Source organism: Gastrolobium bilobum, unplaced genomic scaffold (genome assembly GCF_033153095.1).
Source record: "Gastrolobium bilobum isolate Gb01-03AN ecotype WA unplaced genomic scaffold, APGP_CSIRO_Gbil_v1 utg4103, whole genome shotgun sequence".
Lineage (NCBI taxonomy): Eukaryota > Viridiplantae > Streptophyta > Magnoliopsida > Fabales > Fabaceae > Gastrolobium > Gastrolobium bilobum.
In genome coordinates, this window is record NW_026897561.1 from 35,170 (window position 1) to 62,974 (window position 27,805).

The 27,805-nt window shown below is 32.9% G+C and overlaps 2 protein-coding genes across 9 annotated transcripts; both read left to right on the forward strand.

Moving 5' to 3' along the window:
* LOC133308071 (two-component response regulator ARR10-like) lies at positions 1 to 12,224 on the forward strand. 3 transcript variants are annotated; one of them, XM_061508660.1, is made up of 6 exons: positions 1 to 111; positions 196 to 301; positions 1,902 to 1,996; positions 9,878 to 10,019; positions 11,397 to 11,558; positions 11,846 to 12,224. In XM_061508660.1, exons 3-6 carry the CDS (start codon positions 1,967 to 1,969, stop codon positions 12,034 to 12,036), a joined length of 525 nt encoding a protein of 174 aa, XP_061364644.1. In that variant the 5' UTR covers positions 1 to 111; positions 196 to 301; positions 1,902 to 1,966; the 3' UTR covers positions 12,037 to 12,224. The 3 variants fall into 3 exon arrangements, with proteins under 3 accessions (XP_061364644.1, XP_061364643.1, XP_061364645.1); XM_061508659.1 differs by having other exon boundaries at positions 7 to 301; XM_061508661.1 differs by having other exon boundaries at positions 7 to 301; positions 9,881 to 10,019.
* LOC133308069 (two-component response regulator ARR12-like) lies at positions 1,832 to 27,573 on the forward strand. 6 transcript variants are annotated; one of them, XM_061508655.1, is made up of 8 exons: positions 18,580 to 18,714; positions 18,800 to 18,895; positions 20,041 to 20,221; positions 23,779 to 23,877; positions 25,350 to 25,496; positions 25,850 to 26,164; positions 26,481 to 26,557; positions 26,647 to 27,573. In XM_061508655.1, the coding sequence occupies exons 4-8, from the start codon at positions 23,799 to 23,801 to the stop codon at positions 27,427 to 27,429; spliced, it is 1,401 nt and encodes a 466-aa protein (XP_061364639.1). In that variant the 5' UTR covers positions 18,580 to 18,714; positions 18,800 to 18,895; positions 20,041 to 20,221; positions 23,779 to 23,798; the 3' UTR covers positions 27,430 to 27,573. The 6 variants fall into 6 exon arrangements, with proteins under 6 accessions (XP_061364640.1, XP_061364639.1, XP_061364637.1 ...); XM_061508653.1 differs by having other exon boundaries at positions 20,056 to 20,221; XM_061508654.1 differs by having other exon boundaries at positions 20,061 to 20,221.
* Positions 27,574 to 27,805: the final 232 nt, after the last annotated feature.

Here is a 27,805-nt window from a genome sequence, read left to right on the forward strand (position 1 = left end):
CAAAAATAATTTTTTCGATGAGAGTTCTGCTTTCATTGCAGCACAACACAGCACACACCTTGTTCCCAAACCCTCCTGCCTTCATTGAGCTCGCAGAAACCTGGCCTCCATGTCGTCAATTCCGAACCTTAGAGTGCTTTCGAGCTCTTTCTTTTTTGTTTTGAACTGAGAGAGATTGTTATTTTGTTTTTGTAGCAATTCGATGTGTACGTGATAACTCCACCTCAGCGATCGGATCCGGGTTCAGGATCCGGTGATTTGCGGGTTTACCAAGCGTGGAATTGTAGCAATGCGAGTTCTGGTTCTGGATTTTATTTCTTTCCATTTTTTTTTTTTTTTTTTATTTGCTTTTGCTTATCAATTCAAGATTCTGTTCTAGCTTATTCTCTAATCAGTCACAGTCTGTTCCAAAAATACTCTGTTTGTTTAACGTGCAAATATGCAATGATAAAGCTGTATGCGCTCACTTTACTTTGTTTCGTTTTTTTACTAAGAAAATGTAATTACTAGAAAAAAAAAAAAAAAGTAAGTTTGAAAGAAAAATTTAAAAAAAGTTGTTTGATTGAGTAAAATATTATTGGGAAAAAGCACGTTGGAAGTTGCAAGTTGCAATGTTCATATGTTGCTTTTTGCCATTTGCCTGGTTTTCTCCCAAATATCACGTTGAAAGTTGCATTCTTGCACATTGCATATGTTGCTTTTTTACATACAATTGTCAATGTTCGGGGAAAAGCGTTTGATGGGTAAACTTTTTTATTTCTTCTACTAAACGAGGACAACTGAGAATACCACACTCAGTTGACCGGGAAAATTTACAAATGTCCCGAACCAAACACCACCTAAGGGTAAATTTACATGGAAAATGAAAATTACTGAAGGTGGTGAAAATTATACCCATTGATTTGATTAATTAGTAAAAGACCTATGATGGTGACCTTTTGTTAGTTTTGTTTGTCTAGTTGTTTTGTGGAGTTTAAGATGGGTTTTGTTTGTCTATTTGTTTTGTGGAGTTTAAGCTGGTTTGTTTCGAGTACTAATTTACACTTGGGTCATTAACGTTTTTTGTTGCTTTTTGGGCACTCTTTGATATAGCTGATGAAGTATATATAATTCCCCACAAGTTCAATAATTTCATGCTTCCTCAAATATGCTGGGAAAAATAGAAATCCTGCTATCTTTGAGTAATTTAACTAAAATGAAGCAATCTGAATACCACAAGTTTCCTTTGTTAGGTTGCATTAGTAAAGAGAATTGCTGGGGCTTAATTTGTGAAATTCTTGGAACAGAAATTAAATTTGAATTAGCTGATTTGTATGTGTTTTTGCTGTTGAGCTGGCATTTTCTATGTTGTAAATTTGTAATATCTGAACATTGAACCTTTGTATTAAATACATAGCAGCATACATGAAGTTACCTAAATACTGTTGTAACTGGTTCTTGGCTTTGCAGAGTCACTCGATAAATCTTAACATTTTCCAAACGATTTAGTTGGGAAGTAAGAAGTTATTGCTAGTCATTTTCTCAAGATGATATATTGAATTTTGGCTGAACCCTTGTAACTGATTTTGACAGTACTGACTGACATATAAATTATTCTGGCAAATTCTTTATGTTGTGAGTTAAAAGTGTTTTCCGAATTTATATCTCATATTTTATTTTCATAATTTGTTTTTGTTTTTTCCACAGAATTTATAAAGTATAGAAATATGTTAATGACTGTTGTTGCAATTTTATTTGAAATATGTTGTTCTTCTAGTGATTTTGTAATAATGTAGACACATTAATTTTTTCGTCCCTTTCCTGCTGAAATTCTTTCGTCCCTTTCCTGCTGGGTTCATATTTGGTCCAGATGTAAGATCGTTGGCCCTGATGGTTTTTTCTTATCATTGCTGCTGTTGCAGTTTTCTGTGTCCTTGTTGCCACAAAACTGTTCGATGATTTTTCTGATCACTTGGGGATAACCATTATGGCCGTTGCTGTTGTATTCACAATTTATGTGAGCCTCTCTCTCTCTCTCTCACACGCAGACACACACACACGCACACTTTTTATTTTTTTCTCTTTCACTCTATATTTTCAACAGCTTTGATAAGGCACTTTGTTTATAATCATGAGAAGCATTGCATTATGTTGCAACTGACAGACACTTGTCTGAAGTAAGCTAGAATCTGGATTTTGGTTAACTTCTGAAAAAATACAACTTGGTTGATGCCCTTTTTATTTTTCATCTGCTTACTTGAATGATAACTAAAACAAAACTATCCATAACCATAACAAAACTAATATGATCAAAGGAGTGCAGCTAACACAATTTTAACCTAATAAAATAGCCAAATATCATGGGTTGCTGTCATTTTGTTTAGACTAAAGGGAATATTTTATTAAGGGAAACAAAGATTACAAATAGAAGATGGATTGGACATCTTCCTCCTTAAACCATTGATCTAGAGAAAAAAGCAAACGTAGAGCAATCCCTCTACTGCTTAGCTGTAAAAGTCTATTTGAAAAATTCCATAACTTTGATGGCTAAGAAAAGCCATGGATTTTTTACATATAAAGTATAAGGATGATGATTTCCCCTTAAGTATCCCAAGTATTTGTCTCTAACTAGAGGCACCAAATGTCAGTATGCATAGTACACTGTGATAAAATTTTACTGTCTTTTCTTTTTCCAAAACCTTCTAACTTTTTTTTATTTGGGGTACATGTAAAAAAAACCTTTTAACTTAATTCAAGATAAACTGCTGCAAGCAATCTTACAATGTTGGAGCATCAAGAGAGAACAGAGAAAATGTAAAAAGGAAAAACTGAATCGATTAATTAATTTGAACAAGTACACTATGTGTTTATATATAAACAGAAATGAAACTAACTAACTACTTCACTAAGTAACTAACTATGCTGACGTGTCAAGCTGTTACAAGTAATCTCTACAGCCCCCCCCTCAAGGTGGAAGATGAAGATCATGAAGCCTCAACTTGGACAAAAAATCATGAAAAGAAGCTGGATGTAAAGCTTTGGTAAAGCTATCTGCTATCTGTTGGGACGTAGAAATTGGAAGAAGACGAATGAGATCAGCCACAAGTTTTTCTCTTGTAACATGGCAATCAAGTTCGATATGTTTACTCCTCTCATGGAAAGTAGGATTGTGGGCCAAGTGTATGGCAGCTTGATTGTCACAATAGACAATAGCTGGTTGTGGAAGTGGAACCATGAGATCTTTAAGTAGATAAGCCAACCACTGTATCTCACATGTAAGAGCAGCAAGGGCACGGTACTCAGATTCGGCAGAAGAACGACTCACGGTAATTTGTTTCTTGGATTTCCAAGAGATTAAGGAAGATCCAAAGAAAACGTAGTACCTAGTGGTGGAGCGCCTGGTATCTGGACAAGTTTCCCAATCTGCATCAACAAATCCACGGAGGTCCAAAGGGTTGTTTGCTGAGAAGAAAAGTCCTTTGGCTGGAGAACCTTTTAGATATCGTAAGACACGACAAGCTGCATCAAAATGAGGTTGCATAGGATTGGCAACGAACTGGCTCAATTGTTGGACGGAAAAAGCAATATCGGGCCTGGTGTTTGTGAGATATAGCAATCTACCAACTAAACGACGATAGCTAGCAGGATCAGAATAGGCAACCCCCTGGTTTTGCTGAAGACGAAGTCCAGGTTCCATTGGTGTGGAAGCTGGTTTGGCACCAGTAAGTCCACCATCTTTAATAAGCTTAAGTACATATTTTCTTTGATTAAGTATTAGACCTTGGGAGGATCTAGCAACTTCAAGACCAAGAAATTTTTTTAAAGGACCAAGATCTTTGATTCGAAACAACTTGTCAAGATGAAGTTTAACAGATTTAATTTCATGATATCATTCCCAATGAGGACCATGTCATCAACATATACCAAAAGAGCAGTAAATGAAGTGCCACTGACCTTGGTAAAGAGTGAATGATCAGAGGCAGATTGGGAGTAACCAAGAGAGCAAAGTTCTGCAGTTAAACGAGTATTCCATTGACGACTCGATTGTTTGAGTCCATAAAGTGATTTCCTCAGTTTGAACACTTGTTGAGGCTTATGGACAGCAGAGACTCCTTCTGGAATTTTCATGAAAACCTCTTCATCTAAGTCTCCATGTAAGAATGCGTTGTTTATATCCAATTGTTCAAGGAACCAGTTACGAGCGGTAGCTAAAGCAAGGAGCAATCTGATGGTTGTTAGCTTGGCAACAGGGGAGAAGGTTTCAAAGTAATCAACACCTTCCATTTGATTAAAACCCTTGGCTACTAAACGAGCTTTGTATCTAGCAACAATGCCATCAGGATTATGCTTGATCCTATATACCCATTTGGATCCAATTGGGCGTTTTCCTTTGGGTAAGTCAACAAACTCCCAAGTATTGTTCCTGTGTAATGCATCAAGTTCCTCATTCATGGCAGCCACCCATTCTGGGAATTGTGCTGCTTGTTTGTAACTAGTTGGCTCAAGAAAAGAACTAATATTATGACAGAATGAAGAATATTTGGGTGAGCATCTCTCATAAGTTACTAAGGAAGACAGAGAATGAGAGGAATTGAGAGTGATAGTGGACATATTGCATTGGTAGTCATCAAGATGTTTAGGGGTAGCTCTTACCCTGGTTGAACGTCTGAGCTCTAGAGTATTGTCATCTGGCTCTGGATTGGAGCTTGCAGTAATAGTTGGATGAGTATTGTCTACTGATATGTCATGCGAAATGGCTTCTGGTGTGGTATGACTAGATTCTGTTTCTGGTGCATCATGACTAGAGGCTGCAGGTAGACTTGATGTTCCTGTGAGAGACATATCAGAAAATGTATCAGTATCATGGCCTACAGGCCAAGGGTTAGAATTCTGATCAGATGACTCAATGCCAAGTGGGAATTGATGCTCATAAACACAACATTCCTGGAGACAAGAATTTGCTTGGAGAGGAGATCATATAGCACATAACCTTTTGTGCCATCCTTATGTCCAATGTAAACACATTTATGTGCTCTAGAGTCAAATTTAGAACGACCAGCAACAATAGTAGAGGCATATGCCAAGCACCCAAAAACTCTGAGATGTGTGAGTGATGGTGGTTCACCATATAACAATTCAAATGGTGATTTGTTGCCTAATTTTGGTGTGCTGAGTCTATTTATGATATGGATGGCGTGTGTAATGCAGTAGGACCAAAGGCTGTGTGGCAATTTGCCTAGAAACAGAAGAGCCCTAGAGGTATTAAGTATGTGTTGATGCTTCCTCTCCACTATGCCATTTTGTTGAGGGGATTCCACACAAGAAGTTTGGTGGATAATCCCATTTTGAGAAAAGAAATCAGTCATTTTGAATTCCATTCCATTGTCACTTCGAAAAATTCTAATGGTTTTATGAAACTGAGTCTGAATTAAGGCTACAAAAGCTTGAATATGTCCCCTTACTTCGTATTTAGTTTTCATAAGAATGCCCCATGTAAAACGAGTGCAATCATCTACAATTGTGAGCAAAAAACGATGGCCATGAATGGATGTCACAGAATATGGACCCTAAATGTCAACATGTACAATATCAAAAGCTGCATTCGATGATGTAATACTTTGGCTAAAAGAAAGCCTTTTCTGTTTAGCCATATGGCAAATGTCACAAGGATTGTGCAAGTTATTACAAGTAATGAAAGGAAACTTTAACATCATGGCTTTGATTACAGATGTGGAACAATGTCCTAATCGAAAATGCCAAATATCAGTAGCTTGAGTATCTACTATGTAGCTGCTATTATTAAGTGTCTTCAAATTCTTGAGTGAACTTTCTTCAGGAAATCTATCCTGGTTGGCAGTGCTTGAAGATAGAACATACAAGCCTCTCTCTAGTCTAGCAGAACCAATCACTTCTGAGTGATGTCCCTGGTGAATTGTACATGTTTGATGCTGAAATATCACATGGCAATCAGAATTATGAGTCAATTTACTCACAGATATCAAATTGACGCCAAACTCCTTCACATATAGGACATCAGTTAGAATGAGTGAACTTGAGATCATAACAGTGCCACAAGCATATGAGAAAACTCTATATCCATTAGGTAAAGATATAGCTATGGGATCTATACTTTTAATATTGGACAGAATACTAAGACAACAGGTAATGTGATCAGTTGCTCCCGTGTCAAGTATCCATTGATCATTGTACATACCTGTTGAAGAAGTGTTGCTATCAGCATTTAGGGCTGATGTGGTTTGAACCATGTTGCTGATTCGAGGAGCTGATGTATCATGAGAGGAAAAGGATCCATGATTCTGTTGCAGTTGCATGGATTGCTGAATCATTCCCATTATGGTATGGTATTGATCCTTAGTGAAATTGTTTCTCACCTCTGTGTCTGGAGCATTAAGAGTACCATCAGCCTGATCAGAAGATTCACTAGTAACCATATGTGCCCCGTTAACAAAATTCTTCACCTTATAGCCAGGTGGATATCCATGTTTTTCGAAACATGTTTCAATTGTATGACTGGTTTTGCCACAGCATGTGCATAACCTGGAACCACGTCCACGTCCACCAGACTGATATGTATTACCAGATTGGTATGTATTACCAGATTGATATGTACTTCATCCTCTGCCACAACCTTGGTAACCACGTCCTCTTCCTTGAACCTGATCACCAGAATTGAAAAATGATTTTGAAGAATCATGATAGTTAGACACATTACCTTCCAATTGTAGGTGCCTTTCTTGCTGAGCTATTAGAGAAAAAACGCGATTAATTGTTGGCAGTGGATCCATGAGCATGATCTGAGACTTAACATGTGAGAATTGCTCACTCAATCCCTTGAGAAACCTAATGGAATAGTCCCGCTCCCTAATAACCTTGATCTCCTTTGCAATTGAACAGCAAGGATTGATACACTTGCATGTAGGAGTAGGTTGAAGTGCCTCAAGTTCATCCCACATAATCTTGAGGCGTGTGAAGTAATCTGAAATTGAACTATCATCTTGTTGCAATCTGTAAATATCATCTTGAAGATCTGATATTCTGAACATATCACATTGTGAAAACCTCTCCTTGAGATCCTTCCAAACATCATAAGCTCGATCCATCCATAGGATTGATTGAGAAATCGAGCTTGTAATTGAACGATGAAGCCATGAAAGTTCCATTGTGTTACACCTTTCCCAGGCTCCAAATCGAGGATCTGATACATCTGGAATCAATATCGTTCCATTAACAAAGGATAATTTGTTCTTAGAGATTAGAGCCATTGTCATTGACCTAGCCCATTCATGGTAGTTTTTCCCATTCATAGGAGCAGAGACCAAAACGAGTGAAGGATTTCGTTAGGGTGAAGGAAAAAAGGACTTGCTGGATCTGAGATATCAACAGATCTTGATGAACTCTCTTGTTTCCTAGGTGCAGTTTCATTTGCACCTTCGTTCGTAACTACAACTTCATGCACAGAGCTCTGATCCATCTCGAGTTGTGATGAAAGAAAAATTCTCAATAGGAGAATCAACAAATTTGTATTGAAGATCGAAAGAAAAAAAATCAGAAAAGTATAACAAACGAAGAAAGAATGACGAACACAAATCAAATGGCGAATATCAGAGCTCTGATACCATCTTACAATGTTGGAGCATCAAGAGAGAACAGAGAAAATGTAAAAAGGAAAAACTGAATCGATTAATTAATTTGAACAAGTACACTATGTGTTTATATATAAACAGAAATGAAACTAACTAACTACTTCACTAAGTAACTAACTATGCTGACGTGTCAAGCTATTACAAGTAATCTCTACAAGCAATGGAGTTCTGAGAAATCACTTTTTAAAATGAAGGTAATCAACTAACAACAGTGAAATTCAAGTGATATATATAGAAGAATGCTTTATTTTTATTGATTTATTAAATATGTTCGATTATAGTATATACAGATAAAAGCAAGGCTAAATAATTATAAAATCCATCTTATTTAATATTGGGAACTAATACTATTTGATTCTCATAAATTGGGGAAGAATCATATCACTAATTACTTTATTGGGTTTATCTTGCCACATGACATAAAGTTATGTTATGTCATTCTAAAACTACGTCGTTTTGGGAGTTAGAAGAATTAATGAAGGGTGTTTTGGTATTTTTGTTTGTTTATTTATTATATGCATTTTACCAAAACATCATTCCTTAATGGCTTTAATGTTTCAACAGTGAATGTAAATAAGTTATTTATATTCACTCTCAAAACGATATCGTTTTGGATTAAAAATTAAAAAATTATAATAAGAAAGACTATTATAACCATGAAATAAATTATAATTACAAAAATATCCTGATTTCCGTCCCAAAACGACGTCATTTTTGGCTCAATGTAGATAACTTATCTACATTGACTGCAGAAAAAATGAACCCTTCATTAATTCCCCTAACTCCCAAAACTTATCCTTTGACACCGGTGTATCATTTATTGGGAATAAAACTTATGAATTGATCATTAATTCCCAGTGTGTGTGTGTGTGTGTGTGTGAAGTCCTTTCATGTTATAGACACAACCATGTGTGGTACCTGTAGAAGTAACACGGAAATCGATGTATGTGTATGAGAGAAAAACACTCTCTGTGTGTGGCTTTATTAATCTCATAACAATAGAAGAGAAGTCCTTTCATGTCATAGACACAACCATGTGTGGGACCTGGGAAGTAACACGCAAATCGATGTATGTGTAGGAGATAAAAACACTCTCCAACATCATGAGTATATTTTTCCGTATGTATGAGAAAAACAATTCTCTTGTCACAAGAGATAAAAAGCTCGTTTGCTTGGCGTTTTAAAAAGAGTTGCTTTTATGCCTTGCTTAATTTAGAAGTACTTTCATAAAAGTTAAAGCTATTTAGATTTTTAAAAAAATATTTAGTTTTTGAAAAAAAAAATATTTGATTTTTGACTTATGCTTTTTTTAGAAGTTAAAATTTTTAGCTTAAAAAAAAAGCAGATTTTTGACTTTTTTGTGACTTCTGTTTTTTTTTTTATTAAAGCAGACATATAAACGAACTTTCGGTGAGAAATGCTTTTTTCCTTAAAAAAATTAGCTTTTAGAGGAGAAAAAAAAGTTCATCCAAACAGGCAAGTTATCTCATGTAGTCCTAAAATAACATCGCTTTGGGGTTTAGGATTAAAAATAAGGGTTTGACGTTTCTCCAGTCAATGGGGATAAGTTATTTTCAGTAAATTCAAAATGACTTTTTTTTTTGTTAAAAGGCTAAAAAATTATAATGATAAAGATTAATATAACCGTAGAATAAATTAGAATTACAAAAATACCTTATTTTTAACCATCACAATTACAAAAAATATCGTTTTGGGATCATTATAATTATCAGTTTTAAATGGTAATTATTTTTTTTTTAATATTTAGTCTCTTTAATTTTATTAGTTATATAGATAATTTATTCTCAACCCAAGCCTGTCTCATATTTTTCATAATTAAAATAAAAAAATTTAGGAAAAAAATAAAATATATATTTCTCAGCTATACCATACACACGCAATTATTATTATTATTATTATTATAAATACACATTAGGTAATAAAGCCTTTAATAAATTTGAAGCTAATATAAATTAATATATAACTATAAATAATTAATTTAATTAGTAGCTAAATTAAACATAATATTTATCAGGGATTTAGTACGATGAGTGCAAAATAAGCCTATATATATTTGCAGTAACAATCAAACAAGCACAAGGCAGAATAATAACAATATATTTTTTTTGTAAATTTTTGTATCTGTCTTCAATATATTGTCATGTCAGCACAAGAAAAAGGAATAATAACTACTAAAACGGTCAATATTCATCTTGCTCTTTGTGGTATCTAAGGAGACAATGGCGCTGGTGAATGATGATAACGATAATGATATAGGAGACGGGTTTCCGATAGGAATGCGTGTTCTTCTTGTAGATAACGACCGAGAAAGCATTTTCAGTTTAGGGACTATGCTCCGAAGTTGTCAATACCAAGGTGTGTTACTTCTGCTCTCTCTTTTTCTTTTTCTTTTCTAGTCTATTTTTACAAAAAAAAATTGAGGATATTGCTTTTGGATTGTGTGCTGTTGTTTCTTGCTTGAAAAGATTGAGTATATATATGGCTTGTCAATACCACGGTCCAGTTGAGTTTTGTTAGTCTTTTTAGTTGCTTTTCTTTATTCCAATATAAATATAAATATATCTTTCTTTCTTTCTTTTTCTTTGTTATTCTGGCAATATTGAGAGTGCTGATTGTGTTCTTTCCTTTTCTTTTTTCTTGAAATTATTTAGGATGTGGGTTTTGTTTTTCTTTTTTATGGAGAGGGTGTTGGTTTTTTATTGTGTGCTTTTGTATCTTTCGACCCAGACATTATATCACTGGAATAATAACAATATATATATTTTTTTGTAAATTTGAATTTTTCAGATTTAGTTCGTCTGTTTTATAAGTCAGTGTTTCATCTAACAAAAGAAACATAGGATATTTGTTTTTTTAAGTTCTGGAATTATATATAATCCTATATATATATCTTTTTATTTCTATATTTTTCTGACTATTTAGATGTGGGTTTTCGATTGGAATAAAAAAGAATTTTTTTCCTTATAAATTTAAATTTGTCCAGTTGATTGTGTCAGTTTTTTTCTGTTTGTTTTTTTTATGTAGAAAGTCTTTTATTTCTTTAACTAACACTTGTATACTCCTGTATATATTTGTGTGAAATTATTATCACTGATATTTAATCATTTTCCCGTCAAATATTTTTTTTTTGTACATTATATATAGTCACTGCTACTATTAATCAATATAATTATTTATAATTTTTATCCTAATTCTTTAGTGTTGGTTTTGAAACATTGTGTTACCACGATATGCACTTTTTCTTTTCTTTACTTTTTCAGTTTCATGAAAATTGAAAATAATTAGATGTATTATTTTTGGAATTATAACATTTTTTTTCCATCTTTTTAATAAGTTATATTTGTCAAATTGATTCTTTTAGTTTCTTCTGTTAATTCGTTTTTAAGGTAACAAATCTTTTATTGATTTCTTTGTTACTCAGCTGTATATATTTGTGTAAAATTATCAACGAAGTTGAGTCATTTTACTGTCTAATATCTTCTTTTTTTACATCATGTCCTGTCAATGTTACTATTAATTAATAATTTTTTTTTAAATTTTTATCATTCTTTGATATTGTTTGTGAAACGTTGTGTTCAATTAAATTATTGACTTCAAATGCAGGATGTAACTACTTTCCTATGAATGGAAATCATCTAATGAAATTTTTATAGGTTTTGTGTTATGCTTGTATTTGCGATATTTCATTTTGTTCATAGAGAATAAAAATTATTGTAATTATGGACTTTGCAGTAACCACAGCTACAGATGCAACGACAGTACTGAAGATGTTGAGAGTGAAGATGTTGAGAGAAAACAAGTTTGACCTTGTAATCAGTGAACTACACATGCCTGAAATTGATGGACTTAAGCTGCTTAAGCTCATGCAACCTTGGATGGACATACCTGTTATATGTATGTGATAATTTTATTTGTAATCTTCAATTGTTCTTATTTTATTTTATTTTTCAATTATTGAGATTTTGATTTTATGGTTCTATATAATTTAATTACATTTTGTTTACTTCATCACTGTCAACTTTTCATTTTGATTTTGGGTGAGATTCATAATTGATTAATAAATATGAAACTTAGATGTGCGAGTTAAAAGTGAACTTAAAGTGATTTTCTCGGGGTATTATAATTTGGGGCTTCATTTTGTTGTTTGATGATTCTTTGACGTTATTAAATTTTTATTTCAGTGTTCTCCAATGATTATGACAAAAATTTGGTGATGAAAGCAGTTACTCTGGGAGCATGTGATTATTTGTTGAAACCAATTAGAATTGAAGAGCTGCGAATATTTGGCAGCATGTATATAGAAAGAAGATTAATTCTAAGAAGAATGAAGATCAAAATAGGAACTCATCAACCGCTTGCTTGCCTCAATTAGAGGAAAGATGAAGATAAAGAAATTGAGATGTCATCTGAAAATGGACCCTACAAGTCCTTGGATTGGAAGAGCTTTGGGATGGCGACCCCAGAACAAAATCTTGTTTAAATAATCAGATGCTGAATTATTTTCATTTCTTTTCATACCTTCCACAAAATTACTGTTAATTTCCTAAATCTCATTCAAAACATGTGAAGATTTAACTCAAGCTATTTAAAAAGGATAAATTTAGCAACTCAGGTGATGAAATTATCCTCGCTTCACAGTTTAGTCTTTAAGTTTAATTGTGTAATATTTAATTTTTAAATATGAAAAACTTCTATCAACTTAGTTCATTTTAATCCCTTGAAGGTATTTATTTAATATAAATTCCTATGTATGTATAATTAATTTAGAAAGTAGATTACTCTCAGATGGGACGGGTTAGCAAGCCCATGACGGGTAATTGTCATTATGGGTTAAACAATCATAACAAATGAGTTCGATATCATATTTTAATTTTAAATTTTAAGGCGTTGAGTTTATTATTATTATTTTACTTATATAGTTTTCACTTTACTTATTACCAACTATTCCATCACACTTGTACAAATAATTCCAAGAAATAAAGTAGTTATTCCTATGTTCATGATGGAGGGTTAGACTCGTTATTATTCATATGTTCCAGATGATATCTTTTTACTCTTCATCTCCCCCCTTTTAATTCTTCTTTTCCCCTTCTTTTATTATTTTTATATTTTTTTATTTGGGTTCGTTTTTTCTATAGTCAATGTAAATAACTTATCTACATTGAGGCCAAAACAACGTCATTTTGAGGCGAAAATCAAGAAATTTTTGTAATATAATTTATTTCAAGATTATAATAGTGTTCTTTATTATAATTTTTTAATTTTTCAACCGAAAACTACATCGTTTTGGGAATGAATGTAGATAACTTATTTATATTTACTGTAGAATCATATATATATATATATATATATATATATTAATATTTTATTTTTTTATTTTTATTTTTATTTTTTATCTTTTTTCAATCCTTTCATATATTTTATTTGAGTTTATCTACCACCGACCCCAATTAATTTGGGATAAAGGTATTGTTGATATTGATAGTTTTCACTTAACTTATTACCAACTATTCCATCACTTGTACAAATAATTTCAAGAAATAGAGTAGTAATTTATTCTGTCACCAACACAGTTGCATATATTATAAACTCCATCCTGGGCAGAATAAATAGCCAGTAATTTATTCACACACTCACAGCCTGTAATTATAATCAATTTCACAGGGTTATGTAATTTTTTTGTCATGAACTGTATATACTTTATGGAGTGTGGTCTATCCTATGACTGTATTTGTTTTATAGACTTTCATTTATCTTATGTAATGTGTATTTGTTGCGAACGTGTATGTTTTGGTGATTGAGATAATAACGTAACATACAAAAATAGCGGACTAAAGATAATAACGGTATCGAACAAAACTTATCTTAACTTTATCTTACAATACCAAATTAATAGATTGCACACTCAGAATGAAAAAATAGCATCGTACAAAAGGTAGTTTTAAGTATAACAATTCAATCGTTTGCTTCGCGATTAGGACACGCTCTGCGATTATGGCCACACTGCTTGCAAATACTACACCTAATACGACTTTGACTTTTCTCAACTTCATCCATCTCATTACGGATTCTGGTGGACCTTGGACGGCCTTTTGCACATAGCGTAGAAGAGTCAGGTATAAGCACTAGACCTGCACTTGGTGGAATAACATCCTTATTACCAATTGGCTGCCACTAGGGGTGTTAACGGGCCGAGCCGAGCCGGACTTTAATTTTAACGGGCCAAGCTTGTATTTAAACATGTCAGACTGGCCTTAGCCTGTTACCTGTTATGAATATAATATTGGCCTGTGGCCTGGTTTGTTTACAAAAAATAAAAGCTGTGGCCTGGTTTATTTATTAAAAATAAAAACCTTAGCTTCCAATTTGCAGCAGTATTTAGCCCATTAATCATGCACTGATATTTTTTTGTAAGAAAATAATAGTTGTTTCTTTTATAATAAAAAAACATATTAATATTAAAAAGTCAAAATAACAACAACACATTTACTTTGCGTCTTTGCTTTTCCTTAATTTTCTTCCACATTCTAGGTTTGAACCCCACCATCAACCTTAGTTTCTTTCTTCTTCTTTTTTATCATTTTTAATCTTTCTACATCTTATATCTTCATCTTCAACGGAGATACAAAGTGCAGACACCACACCATGGTGGAATGTTCATCTTCATAGATCTGGTCGCTTTGCACAGGTGATCGTGCCTCCGTCTTCAGAATCATCACCACCACTTTGCTCCGCAGCGACCACACCATCTCGCCACCTAGCAATGAAAATATCAAATTTAGAAATTATGAAAATTGGACTTAAAAAAATTATATAAAAAAAATGGATAAAGATAGAAATTTTTTTCCCTTTTTAATAAAAAAGAATATAGAATTCGATACTCCCTAGCATTAAAAAAATTCCAAAAAAAGACTAGTGAATTTCCATCTCCACAGAACAGTTTATCAGGCATGATGATGCTTATCCAAAACGAAAAAGGAAGAGAGGAAAAAGAAAAAAACACATGGACGATAATGAATCAAAGCTCAAAAGCCAGAGGAAAAGTATTTTTTTAATGATTTTCATGTGCTTTCTACATTTGACCCTTGGTTCCTAGTTCCAATCGATTTGTGCCACCAATTATAGAATAGAGAAAAATTTATATTAGTGCATACAAGTCTAGTTCTATAGCGAGACGCCATCCCCACGTAGAAAGATGCAACATGTATTCAGAATAGAGAGTTAGTGGATCTGACTGGATTGATTTCAGAGAATGGAGATCTGCGTTTGTTGGGGATGATTACCTGGATCGATTTGGGAGAACTTGGAGGGGAGAGAGAGAGAGAGCGCTGGATCGATTTGGGAGAACTTGGTTGAGGAGAGAGAGAGCGCAGAGAAGAAGGTTGAAGTAGATGGACTTTGTCAACTTGTCACGGACTCACGGTAAAATTATTAATATAAAAAATAATAATAATGTAATGACGGGCCAGCCTCCTAGGCTCCAAGGCCGGACTCACACATGGAAGCCTGATGCTTTTTAAATAAAAAGGCTATTAATTGAGTTCAAGTTTGGGTCCGATTAATAAAAACGACGGGGCGGGCCAGGCTGAAACAGGTTGGGGCTAAGGCCCCTGGCCTTATTACCACCCTTAGCTACCACAGGTACGAGTATGCCGGAACCAAGTTAGTTGTCAGGAATACATCATCCATGTATTGGAAAGGATTCTAGCGAACACTTAAAGCAACAGCAGCAACGTGACTATTCAGGTATTTGAAGGCCTTTAACTTTCCACATTGACAGAACCTCTCTGGAAGACTAACAGAATACGATCGATCCCATCCCTCGTCAACCTCAAAGACTGTTTGATCAACTTTATATTCACGCACATGGTGGCCTGTAGCTAGATGTTCGTTGTGCTTGAGCAATTCAACAATATTTTTGCAGTGACGATGTGCAGATTGAAGTTGTGAAGCAGCTGCTTGACCTCTTGTAACAAAATAATGAACCAGTCTGTTGTATGTGTGCTTGACCAGAGTAGTTATTGGCATATTTCTTGCCTTTTTTAATACTCTGTTTACAGATTCTGCCAAGTTAGTTGTCATATGCCCATATCTACATCCTTCAACATCATATGCACGCGTCCACTTTTCCTTAGGGATGACATCAATCCACTCTGCAACCTGAGGACTAGCTTCACGGAATTGTGCAAAACCTCTTTCAAAATCCACCATTGACGGGGTATAACCTGAACAGAATGTTAAATATATAGAACTTTACACATAAAAAAATGGATAAACAAAGTTGAGGCAAAAATACCTAAATTCTTTAATGTCCTTTTTAATCTCTCGTTTCGAAACTTCTGATTGAAGTTGCTACAATATGATGAATACAAAACGCGTGATATACATTTGGTGGCTGCCAATTATGGTTATTCTCCACAGCAGATATTATGCTACGATGTCGATCCGAGATGAGGCATATGTTTGACATTTGCGTAACATGAGCACGAATATTAACAAGAAAATAGTCCCAAGCGTCCAAGGTCTCACCTTCAACGATGGCAAATACAAGGCGTAAACATTCTTCATTTCCATCTTGGGTTGTGGCAACCAACAATTTTCCTTTGTACTTTCCATATAAATGAGTGACGAAATCTGTAGGGTTGGTTTGGCAAAATTGAATGCCTTGCAACACTGTCTAAACGTCAAGAAGATACGATGAAACACGAGTTTTAAAGGAACTATTCCATGCTCCACATAATAATCATTTGTTTGAATATGATAAAAAGAACCTGGTGAGAAGCGAATCATGTATTCACACCACCTGGGCAAAAAAGCATACGATTCCTCCCAATCACCGTACATCATTGCAATTGCTTTTTGCTTCGCATACCATGCCTTTCTAAAGGAAATTTGAATTCATAGTTAGAGGTGATCCTTTTCTGAACTAGTGCAATTGAGACTGATGATTCTTCCCTTATCATCCCTAGCAATGAAGTCGTGACATACACATTAAGACTAACGTAAATAAGCAGTAACATGATATCTCATCACACAATAAGCAGAAAACGTACCTAGGACGAGCTCATCTAGTAATCTTTCAATTTTCACCAAACACTGGTTTTATCGCCATAACGCGCGACGGGCAACCCTTATCATACGCGCAACATTTCATGCTTAACTTTGTAGGCGTGCTCTCAATTACAATTGCATCTTGATGCTCCCTAATAGGGTTGATCTTCAGTGCCATTTGAACCTCCTTTTTTGTTGCAAATTCTCAGTTCACAAATAACTTGTATTGATCCCGATTCGAAAACCGAACCATCAGTACATGATTCTTGTTCTCTCCGATAACTCCAATCAATATGTGTGTAATGTGGAATTCCTTCCCAAAAAAGAATAACAACATTATCACCTGCATATTAGAATTAAAACATGTTAATACATTATTTAAACACCCTAAATCACATACGTGTTATTCAGTAAAATACCTCCATGATGTTCTGCTAATTGTGCGGAGCTCATGTCATTAAGTTGCGGGATTTGAGACTCCATCGGTTCATGGTATATTGGGATTTGAGATGCAGGCCTGTCACCATCGTCATCTCCTTCTGAAGCACTAGCATCCTCGACCAGAAGACATTCTTCCATTTCGATATTTTCATCATCGTCGTAGTCATGCATAACAAAAGTAGGATCATTTTCATCTCCCTCAGAAATGTTAGCAACTGGAGAAGCATAAGTAGCATACATTGATGCATGACGTGGAGAATTTAAAGCAACTGACCTCACCGATAAAACTACATCCTCTGCTTCGGCAATGTCCACATACAACTCCAAAAAATCTTTCCTTGACTGATTGAAAAATTCTTCCATTATCATCTCGACGTCTTCATCATCCACCACTTGCAAACTAATGTATTGTTCAGATTGCCATAACCTTGTGGTTATCTGAGTGATACATTGGTTACCTTGAAGAGTTAACTTTTGACGAATTCTTTGACGCAATTCGTCAATTGTTGAGTTGCATTTGATACGTGTCAGCATTTTTTCCAGCTTCAAACATTACACCTCTTCGGCCTTTCACCTTCCTACCATTGTAATATAACACAATACGAACAGAATCAAAATGTGACTCATTTTAAAATGGAATAACAAATAAAATAATAGACTATATTTAAGCTAATAATTATGTATGTAAATGTAAGAATTGATGGTAAAGAAGAGTTGTGAAAAGTATATAGAGTGATAATGGATTATATAGATTTTTTTACACCATTCACGCCCTTGCTGGGCTACATAGTTGCATATGTCATGCCCAATTTGGGCATCATAGGTCATGCCCCATTTAGGCGTGACCCACATGGAGGTGACGCCTACATGTAGCGTGACCTGTGACGCTTAAAATGGGCGTGACATTGTGCAATAAATAAGTAATTATTTTGAAAATAGCCATAAATTTATAATTTTTTATTTAAAATATAATAAATTAATTTTTTTTGCTAAATTTAGCATCTTATTTTTAAAAAAAAAGTAATAATAAGAATTTTCTCCTTCTAACGAATTAATGTGCTTAAAATCTCGCTTTAGAACAATCTGAGATGCAAATCTATAAAATAATGTCATGCTTGATAAAATTTAAAAAAAATAAAAATAAAATAAAATAAAGCCACGTCATTTTGTACATGCTGTAAAGCAGAGACATATATACATGAACACTCATAGTCAAATCTAAAGAGAGTTTTTTTTTTTTTTTTTTTTCTTTCTGTTCTTCCTTGACAAAAAAAGGGAAATAGTGGGATGTGAATAAAAATAAATATAAAGATAAAAAAAAAGATATGAATGAAAATAAATATAAAATAAAGATAGCGTAAAAATATTGTTTTTTACTATATTTGCTAAAATATATTCAGTAATGTGGAATCCACGTCACTGAATAGTGGAGCACCGAAAATATTTTCGATGGAAGTTCTGCTTCCATTGCAGCACAGCACGCATCTTGTTCCCAAACCCTCGTGCCTTGTCTGCGAACCAACGCAACCCATTGAGCTCGCAGAAACCTGGCCTCCATGTCCGTCAATTCCGAACCTTAGAGTGCTTTCGAGCTCTTTCCTTTTTGTTTTGAACTGAGAGAGATTGTTATTTTGTTTTTGTAGCAATTCGATATGTACGTGGTAACTCCACCTCAGCGATCGGATCCGGGTTCAGGATCCGGTGATTTGCGGGTTTACCAAGCGTGGAAGTGTAGCAATGTGAGTTCTGGTTCTGGATTTTATTTCTTTCGATTTATTTATTATTTTTTAATTTGCTTATGCTTATCAATTTAAGATTCTGTTCTAACTTATTCTCTAATCAGTCACAGTCTGTTCCAAAAATACTCTGTTTTGTTTAACATGCAAATGTATGCAAATATATCCAAAAATATGCAATGGTAAAGTTGCATGCCCTCACTTTAGTCGGGATCTAATGAGTAGTGATTTTTATTGTTTAATGTTTTTTCTTTTAATTTGTGGTGGAATTCAGTTTTATCTTAAGGGTAAAGTTACATGGAAAATGAAAATTACTGAAGGTGGTGAAAATTATACCCATTGATTTGATTAATTAGTAAATGACCTATGATGGTGACCTTTTGTTAGTTTTGTTTGTCTAGTTGTTTTGTGGAGATTAAGCTGATTTGTTTCGAGTACTAATTTACACTTGGGTCATTAACGTCTTTTGTTGCTTTTTGGGCACTCTTTGATATAGCTAATGAAGTATATATAATTCCCCACAATGAAGCAATCTGAGTAATTTAACTAAAATGAAGCAATCTGAATACCACAAGTTTCCTTTGTTAGGTTGCTTTAGTAAAGAGAATTGCTGGGGCTTAATATGTGAAATTCTTGGAACAGAAATTAAATTTGAATTAGCTGATTTGTATGTGTTTTTGCTGTTGAGCTGGCATTTTCTATGTTGTAATATCTGAACATTGAGCCTTTGTATTAAATAGATAGCAGCATACATGAAGTTACCTAAATACTGTTGTAACTGGTTCTTGGCTTTGCTGAGTCACTCGATAAATCTTAACATTTTCCAAACGATTTAGTTGGGAAGTAAGAAGTAATTGCTAGTCATTTTCTCAAGATGATATATTGAATTTTGGCTGAACCCTTGTCACTGAATTTTGACAGTACTGACTGACATATAAATTATTTTGGCAAATTCTTTATGTTGTGAGTTAAAAGTGTTTTCCGAATTTATATCTCATATTTTCTTTTCATAATTTTTTTTTCCACAGAATTTATAAAGAATAGAAATATTTAATGACTGTTGTTGCAATTTTATTTGAAATATGTTGTTCTTCTGGTGATTTTGTAATAATGTAGACACATTAATTTTTTCGTCCCTTTCCTGACAGAAATTTTTTCTTCAGGGCAGGTTCATATTTGGTCCAGGTAAGATCGTTGGCCCTGATGGTTTTTCTTATCATTGCTCCTGTTGCTGTTTTCTGTGTCCTTGTTGCCAGAAAACTGTTCGATGATTTTTCTGATCACTTGGGGATAACCATAATGGCCGTTGCTGTTGTATTCACAATTTATGTGAGCCTCTCTCTCTCTCATACACACAGACCCACACACTTTGTTTATAAGGCACTTTGTTTATAGGGCACTTTGTTTATAATCATGAGAAGCATTGCTTTATGTTGCAACTGACAGACACTTGTTTGAAGTAAGCTAGAATCAGGATTTTGGTTAACTTCTGAAATAAATACAACTTGGTTGATGCCCTTTTTATTTTTCATCTGCTTACTTGAATGATAACTAAAACAAAACTAGCCATAATAACCATAACAAAACTAATATGATCAAAGGAGTGCAGCTAACACAATTTTAACCTAACAAAATAGCCAAATATCATGGGTTGCCGTCATCTTGTTTAGATTAAAGGGAATATTTTATTCAGGGAAACAAAGATTACAAATAGAAGATGGATTGGACATCCTCCTCCTTAAACCAATGATCTAGATAAAAAAGCAAACGTGGTGCAATCCCTCTACTGCTTAGCTGTAAAAGTCTATTTGAAAAATTCCATATAAGAAAAGCCATGGATTTTTAACATATAAAGTATAAGGATGATGATTTCCCCTTAAGTATCCCAAGTATTTGTCTCTAATTAGAGACATCAAATGTCAGTATGCATAGTACACTGTGATAAAATTTTACTGTCCTTTCTTTTTCCAAATCCTTCTAACTTTTTTTTTTTTTGGGTACATGTAAAAAAACCTTTTAACTTAATTCAAGATAAACTGCTGCAAGCAATGGGGTTCTGAGAAATCACTTTTTAAAATGAAGGTAATCAACTAACAACAGTGAAATTCAAGTGATAAATAGAAGAATGCTTTATTTTTATTGATTTATCAAATATGTTCGATTACAGTATATATAGATAAAAGGAAGGCTAAATAATTATAAAATCCATCTTAATTAATCATTGAACTAATCCTATTTGATTCTCATAAATCAGGGAAGAATCATATCACTATTACTTTATGGGGTTTATTTTGTCATATAACATAAAAGTTATTTTATGTTAACCAAAAACTACATCGTTTTGAGAGTTAGAAGAATTAATGAAGGATGTTTTGGTATTTTTGTTTGTTTATTTATTATATGAATTTTACCAAAACATCCTTCATTAATTTCCCTTAACTCCCAAAATGATATAGTTCTGGGGTGACATGACATAACTTTATGTGTGTGTCTATCTATCTATATGACATAACTTTATGTCATGTGACATGATAAAAGATAAATCAATATATATATATATATATATATATATATATATATATATATATATATATATGATGTAGGATCCTTTGACTCATCTGAGAGCTATTAGATAAAAAAAGATCAATGATGTCACATGCTTACAAATCAGAGTCGTTGATCTTCTTTGATTTAATAGCTCTCAGATGAGGTGTCAAAGGATCCTACCTATATATATATATATATATGGCTTTATTAATCTTATGCAATAGAAGAGTTCCTCTCAAGTTATTGACACAACCATGTGTGAGACCCACCCACCTATAAAAGCAGGGGGAAGTAACACGAAAATCGATGTATGTGTAGGAGAGAAAAACACTCTCCAACAACGTGAGAGTATATTTTTCCTTATATATGGGAAAAACAGGTCTCTTGTCACATGAGATAAAAAGCTCGTTTGCTTAGCCTTTTAAAAAAAGCACCTTTTATGCCTTGCTTAATTTAGAAGTATTTTTCACAAAAGTTAAAACTATCTAGATTTTTTAAAAAATATTTAGTTATTGAAAAAAATATTTGGTTTTTTACTTATGCTTTTTTTAGAAGTTAAAACTTTTAGCTTTCAAAAAGACCAGATTTTTGGCTTATTGTGACTTTTGTTTTTTTCTTTTTTTTTTAAGCAGACATATAAACGAACTTACAGTGAGAAATGTTTTTTTCTTTTTAAAAAAGTAGCTTTTTGAGGGGGGAAAGCTCATCCAAACGGGCAAGTTATCTCATGTAGTCCTAAAATAATATCGTTTTGGGGTTTAGGATTAAAAATAAGGATTTGATAGTCAATGGAGATAAGTTATCTCCACTGAGTTCAAAATGACTTTTTTTTGTTCAAAGATTAAAAAATTATAATGATAAAGATTAATATAACACTAGAATAAATTAGAATTACAAAAATATCTTATTTGTAAACCCAAAACAATATCGTTTTGAGTTTACTGGAGATAATTTATTTCGATTGACTGGAGAAACATTAATTCATTTTTGTAATTTTTTTTATTTCTGGGTTATATTAGTCTTTATTATTTTTTTTTAAATTTTTCAGCCCAAAAACGACATCGTTTTGGATTCACTAGAGATAACTTATCTTGATTAACAGGAGAAATATTAAACCCAAAAAATAAAGGGTATTTTGAAAATTTTATATTCCTCTTTGAATTATAAATTTTACTAAAATACCCTTTAGTTTTAATCATTAATCCCAAAACGATGTCATTTTGGAACTGCAGCAGATAATTTTCGCCAATCTATATGAGAGATATTATACTTACTACTGAAAAGTTTTACAACTCTTACTATTAAACTAATTATTATTGATTTTCACAAATCTAATGATTATAATTTATTGGGAATTAAACATTAATGAATAAGTGTACTCAATAAATTATAACCGTTAAATTGGTGGAAATCAACGTTGATTAGTTTAGTAGGAAAAGTTGTAAAACTTTTTAGTAGTAAGTATAACCGTCTCTCTCTCTCTATATATATATAAAGTAAAATCATTTCTGCAGCCGCTTTACGTACAACAACGACAGGTGTATGGTTATGATTCCCCACATTTAATGTTTTCATCTTTTGTGGTTATGATTCCATGCATTTAATGCTATCAAGTATATATATGACAAGTATTTGATTACTGCACGTACAACAGCTGCAGAAATGTAAACTCCGTGTATATATATATATATATATATATATATATATATATATATATTGTAAAAAGACTTATTATTACTTATATATAATTATCAATTTTAAATGGTAATTATTTATTTTTTTAATATTTAGTCTCTTTAATTTTATTAGTTATGTAGCTAATTTATTCTCAACCCAAGCCTGTCTCATATTTTTCATAATTAAAATTAAAAAATTTAGGAAAAAAATAAATATATATTTCTCAGCTATCCCATCCACACGCAATTATTAATATTTTTTTTTATAAATACACATTATGTAATAAAAACTTTAATAAATTTGAAGCTAATATAAATTAGTATATAACTATAAATAATTAATTTAATTAGTAGCTAAATTAAACATAATATTTATCAGGGATTTAGTACGATGAGTGCAAAATAAGAAAGGCGGATTCGAAAAAAAAAAATCTATAGAAATATTAATTGTAATATTAAATATTTATATGAAGAATGAAGAAAAAGGAAATAAAAGATTCGCCGAGAGAATAAAACGGAGGTAAGCCTATATATATTCGCAGTAACAATCAAACAAGCACAAAGCAGAATAATAACTACTAAAACGGTCAATATTCATCTTGCCCTTTGTGGTATCTAAGGAGACAATGGCGCTGGTGAATGATGATAACCAAAATGATATAGGAAACGGGTTTCCGATAGGAATGCGTGTTCTTCTTGTTGATAACGACCGAGAAAGCATTTTCAGTTTAGAGACTATGCTCCGAAGTTGTCAATACCATGGTGTGTTACTTCTGCTCTCTCTTTTTCTTTTCTTTTCTTCTCTTTTTCTTTTCTTTTCTATTTTTACAAAAAAATTGATGGCTTGCTTTTGGATTGTGTGCTGTTGTTTCTTACTTGAAAAGATTGGGTATATGGCTTGTCAATACCAAGGTCCAGTTGAGTTTTGTTAGTCTTTTTAGTTGCTTTTCTTTATTCCAATATAAATATATTTTTCTTTCTTTCTTTTTCTCTATTATTCTGGCAATATTGATGGTGCTGATTGTGTTCTTTCCTTTTCTTTTTTTTCTTGAAAATATTTAGGATGTGGGTTTTCTTTTTCTTTTTTATGGACAGGATGTGGGTTTTTTTTTTTTGTGTGCTTTTGTATCTTTTTTTTTTTTTTTTTTTTTTTTTTTTTTTTTGTAAATAAAGAGGGACTAAGCCCCATGCTTTTGTATCTTTCAACCCAGACATCATATCACTTATTCAACATTTTTTTTTTTTGTAAATTTGAATTTTTCAGATTGAGTTCGTCTGTTTTTTAAGTTAGTGTTTCATCTAACAAAAGAAACATAGGATATTTGTTTTTTTAAGTTCTGGAAATATATATAATCATATATATATATATATATATCTTTTTATTTCTATATTTTTCTGACAATAATTAGATGTGGGTTTTTGATTGGAATAAAAAAGAATTTTTTTTCCTTATAAATTTAAATTTGTCTAGTTGATTGTGTCAGTTTTTTCTGTTTGGTTTCTTATGTAAAAACACTTTTATTTCTTTAACTAACACTTGTATACTCTTGTATATATTTGTGTGAAATTATTATCACTGATATTTAATCATTTTCCCGTCAAATATTCTTTTTGTACATTATATCTAGTCACTGCTACTATTAATCAATATAATCATTTATAATTTTTATCCTAATTCTTAGTGTTGGTTTTGAAAGATTGTTTTACCACGTCTGCACCTTGTGTTGTGTTTTACTTTTCTTTACTTTACTTTTTCAGTTTCGTGAAAAATTGAAAATAATGAGGATGTGGCTTTTTCATTGTATACTTTTGTTTCTTTTGGTCTACACGTATTATTTTTGGAATTATAACATTTTTTTCCATCTTTTTAATAAATTAAATTTGTCAAATTGATTCTTTTAGTTTCTGCTGTTTCGTTTTTAAGGTAACAAATCTTTTATTGATTTCTTTGTTACTCAGCTGTATATATTTGTGTAAAATTATCAATAAAGTTGAGTCATTTTCTTGTCTAATATCTTCTTTTTTTATATTATGTCCTGTCAATGTTACTATTAATTAATAAAATTATTTTTAATTTTTATCATTCATATTGGCTTCAAATGCAGGATGTAACTACTTTCCTATGAATGGAAATCATCTAATGAAATTTTTATAGGTTTTGTGTTATGCTTGTATTTGCAATATTTCATTTTGTTCATAGATAATAAAAATTATTGTAATTATGGACTTTGCAGTAACCACGGCTACAGATGCAACGACAGTACTGAAGATGTTGAGAGAAAACAAGTTTGACCTTGTAATCAGTGAACTTCACATGCCTGAAATTGATGGACTTAAGCTGCTTAAGCTCATGCAAGCTTGGATGGACATACCTGTTATATGTATGTGATAATTTTATATGTAATCTTCAACTGTTCTTATTTTTATTTTATTTTCAATTATTGAGATTTTGATTTTATGGTTCTATATAATTTAATTACATTTTGTTTACTTCGTCACTGTCAATTATTTATAGGATTTTGGGTCTTTTTTGTAGAGCGGAAAACGAATTGTTACGCACGGTGGTTGTGCTTTTCATTTCGATTTTGTGTGAGATTCATAATTGATTAATAAATATGAAACTTAGATGTGCGAGTTAAAAGTGAACCTAGAAAGATTTTCTCAGGGTATTATGATTTGGGGCTTCATTTTGTCGTTTGATGATCCTTTGACGTTATTAAATTTTTTATTTCAGTGTTTTCCAATGGTCATGACAGCAAGTTGGCGATGGAAGCAGTTGCTCTGGGAGCATCTGATTATTTGGAGAAACCAATTAGAATTAAAGAGCTCAAGAATATATGGCAGCATGTAGTGAAAAAAAAGATTAATTCTAAGAAGCAGGAAGAAAAGATTAATTCTAAGAAGCAGGCAGAAAATGAGGATGACGACTATAAAGAGCCTGGTCATAACAAGGAGCACCAAGCAATCCAAAGGAAGCATCGGGTTATTTGGACGGAGGAGCTGCACCAGAGTTTTTTGGCCGCTGTTAATCAGTTAGGAGGTGTTGACAGTAAGTTATTCACTCTCTCACAATGCAAATGCAAAACAGTTGTTATCTTAATTGATATCAATTGCTACAAGAGGTCAAACAATTGATGTTTCTACTTTATTTTAGCAATACTTTTATTGAATATTTGAGTAGCTAATAGCAATCCAATGCTAAAAAGATTATGACATGAAAATTTTGTTCAACATTATTTTGAATACTTTTTCTAGTACTCTTCTTTATCATAAATGCCACTGGAGTAAATACCATGCCATTATAATTAAGTCTTAACGCAGTATCATGAGTTTTCTGTTACTGAATTGTGTTATTTTGATTGAAGAGGCTGTACCTAAACAAGTTCTTCAAGTGATGAACGTTGAGGAGCTTACTAGGGACCATGTGGCCAGCCATCTTCAGGTGTGTTTTTCTTTTCCTTTCTGCTTTAATTTCATAAAACCAAAGTTTTGTCATTCACATAACTTTATTTGGTTTTGCAATTGCTGCAGAAGTATAGAAAAAGTCTGAACAAAATCAGCTCTAAGCCAACTCAACAAGTTAATAACGTCAGTGCTTTTAGATCGTCTTCACCTGGTGGGATGATTAGAAGATTGGACACTCCTGCTGTTGTGCCAGAGTTGCCTTCTTCTGCAACTCTTCAATTGGATCATGCACAGAACTTAAACAACTCAACCAATGATCAACGTAATTTCCAATCAGCCTTAGTTTATGATAATCAAAATAGTTTACTGGGATTGCCAATGTTTGGGGAGCTTGACCAACTGCTTTGGAATGACATGAGTTTTGCACCCTTGCAAGGAGGGAATCTGAGTAGGAATGAGGGTGTTGAACCTTTTAGGCAGGCTATAAGGCCTCCTAATATATATGACATGAGTTTTGCACCCTTGCAAGGAGGGAATCTGAGTAGGAATGAGGGTGTTGAACCTTTTAGGCAGGCTATAAGGCCTCCTAATATATATGACATGAGTTTTGCACCCTTGCAAGGAGGGAATCTGAGTAGGAATGAGGGTGTTGAACCTTTTAGGCAGGCTATAAGGCCTCCTAATATATATGACATGAGTTTTGCTCCCTTGCAAGGAGGGAATCTGAGTAGGAATGAGGGTGTTGAACCTTTTAGGCAGGCTATAAGGCCTCCTAATATATATGACATGAGTTTTGCACCCTTGCAAGGAAGGAATCTGAGTAGTGTTACAAATGCTCCTGGGCAAACGAGTAATAATGTGCCTTTTCAGAGGTTGGATGACCAAAGACAGGATGGCAGTCATCCTTAACGTCATATTGGTAGCTAATAGACTCACTGGTTCCGTTGAATGGTGCTGTTTAATTCAAAAGTTCGTAGTCCAATGAACTCAATCTTTTTACTGAAACTTGAACTTCGATTCTGACTTGGATTCTTTTGTTTTTTAAGTAGTTGATAATGTCATTTAAGTGTAATTTTCAAGATCATAGCTTTTAATTCACACATTTGCTCCAAAAGCTTAGAATTATTTTATGAGGGATGTTATATTTCTGCTTGCTTCTTAAAAAATCTGTCCTGAAAATTTCGAAAGTTAACGGTTAACATAGTTGCTTTTTGGCGCTACAATCCTACCGTATTATACAGTCATTCCTTTCCATCATTTGAGTGCCTTGACGAGCGAGCTATTT